Genomic DNA, 14,654 nt, shown 5'->3' with positions numbered 1-14,654 from the left:
GACGTCACTGTACTTAGGATTTCAGTGGAGACTGAGATGGCGATGGCCATTAGGTCGCCAAAGGAGGGATGTAGAAGACCTGATGAGTTTAATAAGAACTTTGTTTATGTGTCTGCGAACACATGGGCTGAGTCCAGAATGGTGTCGGCCCCGAGTGAAAGCTGAGGAGTTAAGCATTTACAGGGTCAGTGAACAGTCTGGCTAGAGGTCAGTGCTGGTGAGGAATTACGGGGCTGAGAGGATCTGCACTAGCAGGAGGCTGGCTGCGGCAGGCGGCATATCAGTCAGGTTGGCTCAGGTGGACACTTACAGGGACTGCCCCGGCAGCAGGTCACTTCAAGTTGAACCTGGCTAGTTGAGGGGTTTTGCTTAAGGGCCCTGGACCTGAACCTCACAATGGCCACTGCCCAGCACATGTTATTTTCTTGAATATTCTCTACTAGTTTTCCATTCAGGTTAGCCTTGTTCACTGGTTTCCATGGAGACCTCTTCTCTGAACCCTCCTTGACCCTCCCTGACTCACTTCTGCTTCTCTGTCTCCCTTCCCCCTTCCCTCCAAGTTCTTATAAATTTCTGCCTGTTGCTTTCGATTTCTGCTCTCTCCCACATTCCTTCCCCTTTTTCTTTTACAGAATAAGTCTCTCTTCTCTGAGCCTTCCCCTCCCTGAGCCAGCCAGTCAGCCGGCTACAGTCTCTGGGTTTCATCCACATTTTCTACACAATATCTCCATTCTAGGGCTGGGGATATGGAGGTTAGTAAGACAGAGCCCTGAGTCCACAGACTTAGCTCTCGATGGGGACAGTACTATGGGGATAGGTAGATAGGTAGATAGATAGATAGATAGATAGATAGATAGATAGATAGATAGATAGATAGATAATAGATGGTAGTGTATGTAACACATCTGTTGAGCAAGTCTTTTAATTCTATTCCTTTGCAATGGAATAGAGTTCTTTCCTGCTGCAGTGAACTCTATTTATTTCCTGCCGGTAAATTTATGTTAGAGACCCCTCTGGTCATGTCTTCTCCCCACCCCCGTGTCACAAGCCTTCAGTGACTCCCCCCTGGGGCCCTGCCCTGTTAGGAAATGGCAGTTTGGAAGCACAGTGAGAAATTGCACGGCCCTCCCTGACTGAGAGGGAGGGACTTGGAAACTGGTGAAGTTTTCATGACACAATCACAGCCAGCAGTGGGGAGACTTTTGCTCTTGTTTCAGCTCCTGTGGCCCAGTGGCACTCCTTGAGCTGCTAAGGCCACTTGACCAGTCCCTTACGTAAGAATCCACACATCGCAGATCGCACAACAGGAAGCTCCCATAAATGAGGGTTCCGGAGGCTCTGGGGGTCCTGCCTGGCTGTCCAAATCCTCACCCACCTATCAGGGTGCCGTCTCCCTTCCCCGTCCCTGGGAGACTGTGTGAGATTTCTCTCTTCCTTGTTCTCATGAGCCCCAAAGAAGGGGATGCTATGAGAACTGGGATGTATCAGTTTTATTTACAGTATGTTTACTCCGCAGTGTCTAGCTGAGTACCCGGCAAACTGCACCCTTTATAAATATTTATTGATTGAGTGAAGAGGGACAGGGTAAACTCATTGTTTCTTGCACGTCAGTAGCACTTAATCCAGGACCTTTCACAGAGCATGTGCTCAGGAAGGTTTTCCTAGATTTAATTTATTATTTCAGAACATATTAAAAAGGTTCTTCTAATCAGATTCTATTGTTTTGGGCTTGGGCACACTTGGGGTAGCAGCTGGATTTGAATTATCTATGTACCAACACCACCAGAAAGTACAGTTTCTAATCATGACACTGGACTGCTCACATGTGTGAGGGAATCACCAGAAAACAAGCTGCGTTCCACTCCCTACGTCACTTCGTCCCAACTGCGTGCTGCTGGAGCACGTGGCAAGGACACTGTGGAAACAAACGTTATCCTTACTTAGGTGTGAACCCTGTCACTCTCCTGTCTACAAGGAGAAATGGGGGCCATGTGTGCTCATCCCTCCCCCACCCCAGGCTAACACGGCTCCCCCGGGGTCTTCCCACCTGGATACCGCCCCCCAACACCGGTGGCCATCAAGGCTCAACTTCCAGCTGTTTCTCTGCTGCTTGGGAAAACCAGTGGATTTTAATGTTTTTCAGCAATTCTGCTCCAACACTCCTGGTGTGAACTGAGCAAAACTCTGGTTGCTAGGCAACCATTATAAAAGCAAAGGAATTTCCAAAATAAAAGGGGACTTACATGCACTTGAATCAAGTACACTTGCTCCCTCACTGTGTGACTGGGTGCAGTGCAGCCTTACACACCTTAGAGGTGATCTCCTTGTTACTCTGGGACAAAGCCGTACAAAGTCTCAAGGAAGCTGTAAGGATCTTTCACTCTTTCCAGAGTCCCAGTGAAGAAACAGAGAGGGGTGTTTCAGTGCTGGGATTCTGGGCAAGTAGTGGGTGCTTGGAAAGTATTTGTTGTATGAATGAGTAAATGAATGAATGAACGAAAGGACAGATACTGCACAAATGAGTAAGGGAATATGTGCGCACAAAGACCTGCTTTTGCAACCTGAGGGATTCATGATGGATAAAACAAAGACAGACATCTATGCAGTGGTTTTAAAATAAATCTGTATGTTTTCCTTCATTCAAGAGATGAAATACACCCTGGCTGGTAGGCTCGACGGTAGAGCGTCGGCCTGGCATGCAGAAGTCCCAGGTTTGATTCCAGGCCAGGGCACACAGGAGAGGTGCCCATTTGCTTCTCCACCCCTCCCCCTCTCCTTCCTCTCTGTCTCTCTCTTCCCCTCCCGCAGCGAGGCTCCATTGGAGCAAAGATGGCCTGGGCGCTGGGGATGGCTCTGTGGCCTCTGTCTCAGGCGCTGGACTGGCTCTGGATGCAACAGAGCGACGCCCCAGAGGGGCAGAGCATCGCCCCCTGGTGGGCATGCCAGGTGGATCCTGGTCGGGCACATGCAGGAGTCTGTTTGACTGCCTCCCCGTTTCCAGCTTCGGGGGCGCTGAGGCCTCAGCCAGATGCTGCAGAATGCAGAGGGCCCCATACAGGGCGCACAGGGGCTCCTTGGCTTCCGGCTCCCAGGCTGACATGGGGCTGTTCAGCTCCATCTTCAGGCCAAACTCGGCCAGCAGGCCATAGGTGATGGACAAACTCTCCCCCTGGAGCGGGGCCAGGAGCTCGGGGTTGAGGGTGAAGGGGACGCTCCCAGAGCATAGGAAGTTGGGCTCCAGGATGCTCCGCACCTTGAAGAAACAGTGACACATGTGACAGGTCAGTCTCTGAGGTCAGGAAGAGAGAACCTTCGGTCCCAAGAGCCAGGGGTCATGCAGGGACACTACAGGGGCAGGAGCTTTGGAGTCACGTCCTGGTCCTGCCTTGGGATCAGTGTGACACGAACACGTTACTGGAAACCCTTGAGCACTGTTCCCTCAGCCACTAGATAGTGACACGAACATTTACCTTTGTTTGAAGTTGTATACGTGTACTCTCATGTATACACATATGTCTATACGTACACGTGTACTTAGATATTCATGCCTGGAGAGCGAGTACATGTAATTTGCACATGGTAACCATGTGAATAGAACAGGACTACAACTCATATTCCATGAGTCCCCAAACCTGTATTCTCACACAGCTATTTTAGGCCTGAACGTAGCGTCGTCTGCAGGGGTCACCATGAAAACTCAGACCTTCCCAAGGTAGACGCATGCGCACTGGCCGGCTCTAGAGGGAGACGCAGCCCCGATTTCCCGGGGCCACGGGGGTCTCGGCTCCCTCCCAGCAGACACCTCAGTCCTCCCGCTTCTCTCAGAATCACTCTTCCCTCTGGTTCCCTCCCCGTCTTCCTGGGACGCTGCCCTGGGGAATCTCACCAGGTCCCGCTGCTGGGAGAGGATCTCCTTCTCCATGGAATAGGCCAGCAGACCATGTTGGATGTCACTCAGCACTGGGGACAGGGGGACATTTGGGAAAAGACTCAGATATCCTCTCCCTACACGAACTGAGAGACCCTTAAGAGGCAAACTCCAAGGCACAGGAATACAATGCGAGAGACTTGAAGGCCCAGTTCCTGCCCTGGAAGTCCTCCTGCTCCTGGGATGGTGCCCAGGACGCCACAGAGCACGGGCAGAGGGTGGGTCCTGGGCCGCAGCCTGGGTGCATCACCCCAGTGGTACGCTGCTGGGAGCTGGGACAGTCTCCTCAGGTCTTAGGTCTGGGTCACATGGCAAGTTTGTCCCCTGAGCCCTCCTGACCTGGGACAGGAGTGTGCTGTGAGAGTGAAAGGTCACAGTGTTTGAAGGGTTTACGTAGGTGGCATCTAATGCCACCCTTTCTGGGGCTCTGGGGGACAAAGCATATGACTCCCCCATTCTTCCTCCAGATCATACTCACCCATTATGGCTTCAAGCAGGTAAAGGATGAGGTCCTCGGAGAAAATATAATGACATTTTGAGTCATTTTGCAGTTCATTTAGGATGGTGCCACCAGGGCCACTCAAATCACCCAAGGAGTCCTCTTCAAGCTAAGGGACATGGGTGTTATTAATAATGATAATAATAACATCTTGTAATTCTGTGTCTGTAAGTCATTAACAAAGGAGTGGGGGGACTATGGCTCTCTGCACAGGGGATACAGAACACCCTCAGTCTGTAGGGGCCACTCTCCACCTTGGTCATAGGACATAGGGACGTAGTCTTTGATCTCAGACATCTGTCACCCCCTTAAGGTGACTCCATCTTCTCTTCCCCATACATCCTGGCAGCCAGATCTCCATAACACCCCCCATTTACAACTTTGATCAGCCTCAGGTGGCAGTGGGACCCCTCACCATGTCCATAAGGTCCTGAAGAGCCTCCCGGTTCCCAAGCATGGCCCGGATATTGGCGAACACAATGTCCTGAGTATTCTTTGAGAGCTGTGCCTCTCTTATTCTCATTAAAACATCCTCCTGTAGGTCCTTGAACTCTGCCCTCGGGCATCAATGCCAACCAGAAAGTAGAGAAAACTTTGGATTAGAACATTTCTTTCCCAAAAAGAGCAAAATACCTGTTCTCTTTAAGCCGCTGACCAAAGCATCTCTGCGGAAGTCACGTTGCAGCTCTGGGGTGGAGCTGTCATGATTGGCTGGAGAGATGGAACATCTCAGCTGAGTGAGTGGAGGGGGGTGCAGGAGGAGAGAGGGGGCTCTGGGAAGGGCTCACAGGAAGAGGGAGAAACCGAGCAGGTGCTCATTTCTGAGACACGTCTGAGACACTACGGACTCTATGGGACGGCAGAGGTGAGAATGCTGGGGAGTGCAGCATAGACTAGAGCAGGGGTCCCCAAACTACGGCCCGTGGGCCGCATGCGGCCCCCTAAGGCCATTTATCCGGTCCCCACCGCTCTTCCAGAAGAGGCACCTCTTTCATTGGTGGTCAGTGAGAGGAGCATAGTTCCCATTGAAATACTGGTCAGTTTGTTGATTTAAATTTACTTGTTCTTTATTTTAAATATTGTATTTGTTCTCGTTTTGTTTTTTTACTTTAAAATAAGATATGTGCAGTGTGCATAGGGATTTGTTCATAGTTTTTTTTATAGTCTGGCCCTCCAATGGTCTGAGGCCCCCTCCAACTGGCCCCCTGTGTAAAAAGTTTGGGGACCCCTGGACTAGAACATGAGGCTATGAAAACAGTTATATAAATTTAAGAATATAAAAAGCTTGATAGGACATGCAATGGTGCCTATATCTTCAGTGTCTATTAAGAAGTAACTAAAACATTCGATGTTGAGAGCTCTCTGGTTCTGCTAGGACACTGGAAGTGGCCTCAAGGTGATATTTTGACAGTCTGAAGTCATTAGAAGGGGAGCCCAGTTGGACAGGCCTTTCAGCTTGGTCACTATCCTAACCCCAGTTCTCAGAATAAGGTCTGATGCCCAATGAGTCCTCAATAAAGATTTTTTCTAAGACCCTAAAAATGAATGAATGAATGAATGAAACATGGGACTGAGCAAAGTGTAACAGCGGAAGGAAAGTTCAGTGTTCTGAGAAGCTTCGAAACCTCCCATCTGGGTTCTGAGCTTTGCTGTTTGCCCACGCCCTCCCCCGCAACGCCCCAGCAGCCCAGGGTCCCTGTCAGGAAACATTCACCTTTTGGAACACAAAAGACTTCCTCTGTTTCCTCTGGAAAGAGAAAGGCAAGCTGGCATCTCCCTTCGTCAGCCCCACATTTCCCTTACTGACCTTTCCGGGTGTTCGCCCTCCTTGGCCTCCTCCCTCCTGCTTAACCTCTTCTGCTCCGTCTGGTCCCTCCCTCCGCCTTCCTGACCCTTCCTGACCTTCCCGTCCCTCAGGAGCTGTGGCCAGGACCTGGGGCTGGTGGGAAAGGCAGGGGCACTCTGCCCTGCTCCCCTGATAAGTACAGTTAGGAGCCCCCAATCCCAGCAAACACAGGTCTTGGTGGGTGGACAGTCCTTTGTGGCCGAGGAGAGAAATGAAATTCCCCACCCAGAGGGAGTCTGTAAGGATCCGTTTCTCTACGTTCTGCTCCTACACTCCAACCTCCACGTCTCCATCCATCACCACCCTTTGCCCATGGGGTCGGAGCCCAGGGGCTCAAGTGAGGACAGCAAAGGCAATCACGGGTTCAGTGTGCATAATGGGACCATGTGGGGATTACATCCCACTTTCCTGACCTGAAATGTCCTCTGTCATACACACGAGTCCAAGTTCTAGTATCTCTGCAAAGAGAAACAGAAAAGATTCTTCAAACGGTTCATTCTCCCGACCCCCAACACACACACACACACACACACACACACACACACACACACACTCCTACCCCAGGACTCAGACAGACTGTGGCTTTCCCTGTGCCCAGGGCCCCTGTCTGGTCACAGCAGGGGAGAGGAGGACAGGCTGGAGGAGCCCGGCTGGGGAAGGTTTACCTGGGCTGAGGCCCCAGCACCGTGTTCATGGGTGTGCGAGGGGGTCAGGGGATCACGGGGCGTGAGGTCTAAGCAGAGACCCTGCACAGCTCACCTCCGGGAAAGGTTTTCCTCCCATCATCCTTTGCGAAGTGAAGAATTCCTGGGTTGGAAAATGCCAGGTCAGCAGAAACCACTATCCCTGCAGGTCCCACCTACAGCATTTAGACTTTCTACCTCAGGCCAGGTGTGGCAGCTTCTCTCCGGGTGTCCTGGGGACCCCTTGAATTAGAATTAAATGGGATGTTTGTGGAACCCAGAACCCCTGACCTCGCTCCATGACTTCTGAATCGGGCTCCTGAATAGGAAGCTAGAACCTGCGTTTTAAATAAGCCCCTGGGGTGACAGTGATGCTCTCTAATCCCTCACTGCAGAGCTGCCCTCACCAGGGAAGGACATGGGTCCTTCCTGCTGCCCTTTGTCTCACCTGCTGGAGGCCCCGCCCTCCCGTGTCTGCTCCCAGTCCTGCCCTCTCCCTGGGCGATCTCACATTTCACGTAGAGAAAGTTCAGGGTTCTGAAACTTGGCTAATATCAGATCTAAGTGTGTGACGGGACAGGAGCCATGAAGGAAGGAGACAGAGTGGAAGCAGCCCCATAGAAGGAGACCCCATCCATCACGGTGCTGCAGTGTCCAGGGGGAGGAGCTCCAAGGAGGGCGTGGTCAGGTGTGCTTGATGATGACCACGTGGAGGAAATTCCCTGGAGGACGGCCTGCAGTGGGTCAGGTGTGGATGCTACAAGGAAGTGAGCAGGGTGTAGAAGATTCTCTATGGAAGTGGGCTGTCAGGGGACAGACTGTGGGAAGAGGACACTTGGGTGAGGGGTGATGAGATGGCAGAGACCTGACACTGTGGTCAGGTCATGGGAAGGACCCAAGACAGGGTGAAGGTGGATGTGGCTCAGCCACTTTGCCTGACAACCGTTTACTGCACTGGACCCCTCTTTGTAAGGTTCCTTCCAGTCCCCCTTAGGTCTGAATTGTGGAAACAGACAAGCCCACGCGCCCCCTAGTGGTCAGAGCATGACTTGTAGGCACTGCTGAATGGTCTAATTCCATTTTGTTATCACCTGTCAACATGTATAAAACATACTTGAAGACTGAGTTGAGCCACCTGATTGGACAGTTCAGCCACATTCTATCTACTGTCACTGGCAGAAAGTCATTGACAAAAAGACCCTCCATGGACCAGATGTTGCATTGAGGATTCTCTAGAGAGGATGTTAGTGTGTGTGTGTGTGTGTGTGTGTGTGTGTGTGTGTGTCTCAACAATTCTGCGGGGGGACCCTGAGCTGATTGTGTTCGCAGCACCCACTCTTCAGCCGGTGTGAAGTTGCTATTTGATGCTACTGATTCCCCCTTGTGGAGTTATACCCCAAAAGTGTGTGTGTGTTTGGGGAACTGTGCATTTTGAGGCTAATGAAATAGGGAAATGACATACAGTTCTGTTGTACATGGTTAGAGCATCCATGGTTTTGTTCATGGTTGTGCTGATATTTCATGGGCTTTACCAGGGGATTATGGGTAATCAGGGAGGGCTCTCTGGCTGTCCCAGGTGAGCTGCTGACAGTGGTGGGACCTTAAATAGACATGGCTGGGACCTTAAATAGACATGGCTGGAACCTTAAATAGACATAACTGGGATTATGATCACACTTTCCCGAGTGCTGTGGACACCCCTGCGTTAGGTACCCCTTTTCTCCCACTCCATGGAGGACACCATCTCTTTAGCTCCCCAGACAATATTTCAGTGGGATCCTCCTTGGAGGTGGCAGTGGTGGTGGGATATGTGTGCCCTGGACAGCTGAGAAATGCTGCTTCTCTCTCTGAGCAGGTGGAGAACCCAGGTTGCCCGATGATGGTCCTTCCTTCTCCTTTCCCCCTCAGGGGAAGCAGACCCAGCCCCCACCTGCGTGTTCCAGGCTCTACGCACTCCAGCCTTTCCCCTTGAACATCAGCCGCTTCCTCTTGTAAGCCACCACCGAGCCTTGTGGCACCGTCAGCTTCTTCTCTCTCACTTGGCGACCACTGCCCTGTCCTTCACCCTGGGGACAGAAACCAGGTAACACCGTCATACATGCATGTGGTTTCAGAAATTAAACACACCAGGAAAGTCATGAGAAAAAGAGTCAGCAGCCCCTTTCCTCACCCCCCCCCCACCGGGTCCTGATTTCTTATTCTTGTGCTTTTCCCTTGTTTCATCCAGTATTTACCTTCATGTTCCTCAATTTCATGTTGATATTGCAATCATTTGATTTTAGTAGACTCAAGTATATCTATATCCATTTTCCTTTTTGATGATGTGGGTTCCACTTTCCTACACATTATAAGAGCAGAGGCAATAGATAAAAGGGAAACGCCCACTCCAGCCTGTTCTACCCTCATGCAGGACCAGGGACACATCCAGCCCTTGTTCCTCTCACCGTCCTGTCCTATCCAAGGTGGGAGAGATACTGAGAGGCTCTGATGAGTTCACAGCCCAGAGGCACTGGCTCACAATAATAAATAAATAAATGAATAAATAAATAAATAAATAAATCTACTTCCACAACAACAATAAAAACTGGGACCCATTCAAGAGACTACAGAATACTTCTCTCCTCATGCATTGTACCACCCAGTCACCGAAGGCTGCTTTACCAGAGTTCCTTTTATCACGTATATTGTGTTCAGTTTTCAACAAAAGACATTACAAGGCATATTCAAAAACCACAAACAACTGTTTGAAGAGACAGAGCCAGCTGAGAATCAGACTCACATGGAACATAGTGAAAGGCAGAAACCGCAGGATGAACCAAAAACACGAGTCTGGTGTGTTCCAAAGGGAAAGTTTATTTTAAAAGCACCTGGATGGGAGCATGCAAGCGGCTGAGGCCAACAAACAGGTGTCAGCCCCGAGCTGCCAGAGTGAGCATTAGATATAGGGGTTGTTGTAAGCATTTGCCTGCATGGGGTCCTTGTACCTGGGTAAGCTTAGGTTAGCATATTGAGGTTTGTGGCCTTGGTCACTAACATAATGAGGAGTAGGAGGAGGGAAATTCCGCTGCAGAAACATACGTTCTTTGATGTAGAACAGCTTTGGTGTCCTTGGTAAATTCTGAATACAACCAAGAGGTCAGGAACCTCCTAGGAACAGCTGAAACCTGAGTCTGTGACTTGGCTTTTACAAACAACTGTTCTGATTTAAACACCCCTAATGGTCAGATTCCTCCCCAATGCAAGCTTTCCCAGACATTTTTGTGAAGGTAAACTTTTCGTTATATTTCAAAGTGAAGGCCAGGAAGCCATTCAGTGAGAGAATAGCAGGCAAATTAACTACAATCTTACAGTGGGGGATGGAGATGTTCTGGTTTGAGCCTGGGGAAGAAGTTGGGTGAGGGGAATTGAGTTTTACAGGGGTAGTTTAACCCTAACACAGAGATGTTGGAATTATTAGACAGAAAATTTTAAACCACTGTGATTAGTGCACTATGAGAGCTAATGGAAAACATTTATAAAAATGCAAGAACAGATCAGAAATGTAAGCAAAAATATGGAAATTCTATGGAAAAAGTAAAAAAAAAATGCTAGACAGATTAAAAGTACTACAACAGAAATAAAGAATGCCTTTGATTGGCTCATTAGCAAACTGGACACCAGTGTAATAAACACCACTGCACTTGAAGTATCTCATTAGAAATCTCTAAACTGAAAAGTAAACAGAAAAAATTCCTTTAAAAATGAAACATAATATCCAAGAACTTTGAGACATCTAAGGCAGTAGTAACATACATGTAATGAGAATAAAAGGAAAAGAGAGAAAGAGTAGAGATAAATATTTCAAGCAATAATAACTGAGGATTTCCCCCATTTTAATGTCAGACATCAGACCATAGATCCAAGAAGGTCAAAGAACTACAAGCAATAAGAATAAAAATAAAGGCCCTGGCCGGTTGGCTCAGTGGTAGAGCGTCGACCTGGCGAGCAGAAGTCCCGGGTTCGATTCCCGGCCAGGGCACACAGGAGAAGCGCCCATCTGCTTCTCCACCCCTCCCCCTCTCCTTCCTCTCTGTCTCTCTCTTCCCCTCCCACAGTGAGGCTCCATTGGAGCAAAGATGGCCCGGGCACTGGGGATGGCTCCTTGGCCTCTGCCCCAGGTGCTAGAGTGGCTCTGGTCGCGACAGAGTGACGACCCGGAGGGGCAGAGCATCGCCCCCTGGTGGGCAGAGCGTCGCCCCCGGTGGGCGTGCCGGGTGGATCCCGGTGGGGCGCATGCGGGAGTCTGTCTGACTGTCTCTCCCCGTTTCCAGCTTCAGAAAAATAAAAAAATAAAAAAGAATAAAAATAAAAATAAATTAAAGGCCCTGGCCGGTTGGTTCAGTGGTAGAGCGTCTGCCTGGCGTGCAGGAGTCCCAGGTTCGATTCTCGGCCAGGGAACACAGGAGAAGCAACCATCTGCTTCTCCACCCCTCCCCCTCTCCTTCCTCTCTGTCTCTCTCTTTCCCTCCCGCAGCCAAGGCTCCATTGGAGCAAGGTTGGCCAGAGCGCTGAGGATGGCTCTATGCCCTCTGCCTCAAGTGCTAGAATGGCTCTGGTTGCAGCAGAGTGACACCCCAGATGGGCGGAGCATCTTCCCCTGGTGGGCATGCCAGGTGGATCCCAGTCGGGCGCATGCGGGAGTCTGTCTGACTGCCTCCCCGTTTCCAACTTCAGAAAAATACCCAAAAAAATTAATTAATTAATTAATTAAAAAGTCTTAGACTTATTAATTCAAACTGCAGATAAAGAAAACATTTAGGGATCCTGTCTAGTTGGCCCAGTGATAGAGCATCAGCAAAGCATGTGGATGTCTCGGGTTTGATTCCAAGTAAGGGCATACAGGAGACGTGCCCATCAGCTTCTCCACCCTTGTCCCTCTCACTGTTTTCTCTCCCTCTCTCCCTCTCTCTCTATCCCCCATCTGCAGCCATAGCTGGATTTGAGCGAGTTGACCCTGGGCACTGAGGATGGATCCATGGCCTCTACCTCAGGTGCTAAAAAAAGTTTGTGTGCTGAGCAATGGAACAACAACCCAGATGAGCAAAGCACCACCCCCTAGTGGGCTTGCTGGGTGAATCCTAGTCACATGCAGTAGTCTGTCTCTGCCTCCTCTTCCCTTCCCTCCCCTCACCGAAGTTAAAAAAAGAAGGAGAAAAAAAAACATATTTGAAATGGGAATGGAAAGAGACTCAGCATGGGACACAGGGGCCACAATGTGGGGAGTTGTGAGTGTTATATTGAGTGGGACACTTGAAACCATGTCAACACAATAAGTAAAAAGTAAAAGTTACAAAAATAAAAATGTAAAGCAATAAAAAAACAACAGTTATATCTGGTTTTTATTTAACTATTTTATTGATTGATTTAGAGAAGAGAGAGAGAAAGAGAAACATCAGTTTGTTGTGCCACATATTTATACATTCACTGGTTGATTCCTGTACATGTCCTGACCAGGAATTGAACCCACAACCTTGGCTTATCCTGACAATGCTCTAACCCAGTGAGTAACCCTGCCAAGGCAATATCTCTGTTTTAATTGGATTTCACTGCTTCATTATTAGTAAAATCATCATTTGATGTGTTTATAGAGCATTGATATTTCCTTTGTAAATATCTTCCTACTTTCTGACTATGTTTTGTTTGGTAGTTTTCTGACCTCTTTTTGCTATTGTTTTGTGAGAGTTCTCTGCACAATTTAAAAAATACATGCTTGTCCCCATATGTGTCAGAAATAATCATACCAGTGTGTCATTTGTTTTTCAACTTTTTTGATATATTTTTAATAAAATGACTTTAAGTTTTTATGTAGTCCAAAAAAAAAAAGAAAAAATAAAATGTGTTACAAGTCTGAGGATATTGAAAGAAGTCAGGTATTTCTTGTCTGCTGTTGTTTCTGCTACTTTTATTCCTTTTTTTTGCTTTAGGAATTTGTATCTATCTTGCTATAAAACAAAATGGATTTAAGTTTCACAATAAACAAGTATAAGCTTATTTGAATTTTATAAACTTCATGGTCCTAGCTGGATAGCTTAATTGGCTAAAGTGTCATCCTGATGCACAAAAGTTGGCAGTTTGATCCCCAGTCAAGGCACGTACAAAAACAGATCTCTGTTTCTGTCTTTCCATCTGTCTGTCTGTCTGCTTCTCTCTCCCCTGTCCTCTCTCTCAAAAATCAATAAATATTTAAAGTTAAAACATCTTTATTATTATGTAGCTCTTATTTTTAATTTCTATTGTGGTAATAAAATGTGCTATCTTATCCATTTTTAAGTGTACACTACAAGACATTATTGTGTTTTCACTTTTGTTTATATTGAGAGATTTTCTGACCTCCTTTGTGCTATCCTTTTGACCCACTGGAGGGTCAACAGTGTATATTTTAATGTTCATGTATTTGTGAATTTGATAGTTTTCCCCCTGTTCTTGATCTCTAGTTTCATTCCCCTGTGGCCAGAAAACACACCTGGTGGATCTTCAGTCAGTAAATTTGGAAAGACTGACTAGGGGGCCTCAGGTGAGCTATCCTGGAGAACGTGCTGTGTGTGGGGTAGAAGGTGTATGATCTCTGCAGCATGTTCTGTGATGTCTGTTTTGAACCAGAGTTCCAGAGTCTGTATGGTGCTGTTGTCCTCCGTTTCCTTATGGACCTTTTGTCTGATGTACCAAAACAAAACTATGCACCATGAAGAAGTGGGAACATATCAACTCTAATGGCCTCACAGCCCACGGCCACCATTTAGCACCATGCTGGCTGTGAACACTGTGACAGAGGACCAGGACACAGCTGAGCAGAAGCCCCGGATAAGAGGGCACGGACTCTCAGACACCCAGGTCACCAAGACGAGCAGATGGGAACCCAAAGCTGAGAGTCGAATGTCCTCTAAACAGGACAGTGTTTTACTTGGTTCAAACTTTCATCCTCTAAAATGAAATCAATAAACTTGGGGAAATGAGTTCACAATTGAGATATTTTCGTTGAGCTTCTAAATCATCCAAATGAGCATAAACTACAAATAAAGTATATAATGTATAAAAGCTTATACACATTATAACACAAACTAATAGATAAATGAATCTGCTTATGTAAAAAGTATATTAGCAGGTTATTGTGAGTGAGTGAGTTATATAAATCCATGAGCATGACGGTATTTCTATCTCACCCCTTCTATCACTCTGCCCAGGACGTCAAGGCATTCAGGGTCTGTCACCGCTGAAGATGCTGTGAGGGGTCCCTCATCTCCTCCCGCGTAAACTGAGCATGGACACCATGTGGCAGCCACCCCTTCAGATTTGCCAGAGTGCATCACGCACCCAAAGCAGATGTCATACCACATAATTCAATCTAGGTGTATCAACACATGTCCCCTTCTCATACCTTGCCAAAAATCTTCAGAGCAATGCAGAATTTCCCCAAGATACTCTGACTACTGAGATCATGCAGCTCAGGACTGTTGAGCAGTTCCACGGTCTCAGTCACCACATACAGTTTCATGAGTGCATTTCGGATCTCCACCAGAAATGATGGCTCTGGGTCCCTCAGTTTCCTAGAAAGAGAGGAGGGTCAGAGTGGGAAGAGGAATCCTCTCAGGTCACCCTGGGGTACCCTCCTCCTCAGGCCAGGAAGGATGCAGAGACTTTGGACTTTGACAGGAGTTCCCT

At 48.2% G+C, this 14,654-nt stretch overlaps 1 protein-coding gene across 1 annotated transcript in view; it reads right to left on the bottom strand.

The window, feature by feature from the left end:
• Positions 1 to 14,654, bottom strand: part of LOC136329724 (gasdermin-C-like) — a 29,895-nt gene that overhangs the window by 2,145 nt on the left and 13,096 nt on the right. Inside the window, exons 4-12 of the mRNA XM_066266386.1 lie at positions 14,371 to 14,539; positions 8,911 to 9,022; positions 7,033 to 7,080; positions 6,687 to 6,731; positions 6,142 to 6,174; positions 4,843 to 4,979; positions 4,407 to 4,536; positions 3,887 to 3,960; positions 2,659 to 3,253 (exon numbers count right to left, since the gene is read on the bottom strand). Coding sequence (XP_066122483.1) covers positions 2,659 to 3,253; positions 3,887 to 3,960; positions 4,407 to 4,536; positions 4,843 to 4,979; positions 6,142 to 6,174; positions 6,687 to 6,731; positions 7,033 to 7,080; positions 8,911 to 9,022; positions 14,371 to 14,539 — 1,343 coding nt within the window. The remainder of the gene's footprint in view (positions 1 to 2,658; positions 3,254 to 3,886; positions 3,961 to 4,406; positions 4,537 to 4,842; positions 4,980 to 6,141; positions 6,175 to 6,686; positions 6,732 to 7,032; positions 7,081 to 8,910; positions 9,023 to 14,370; positions 14,540 to 14,654) is intronic.

This window comes from Saccopteryx bilineata, chromosome 3, assembly GCF_036850765.1.
Source record: "Saccopteryx bilineata isolate mSacBil1 chromosome 3, mSacBil1_pri_phased_curated, whole genome shotgun sequence".
NCBI classification, from domain to species: Eukaryota; Metazoa; Chordata; class Mammalia; order Chiroptera; family Emballonuridae; genus Saccopteryx; species Saccopteryx bilineata.
This window is presented reverse-complemented; position numbering and strand designations above follow the sequence as displayed.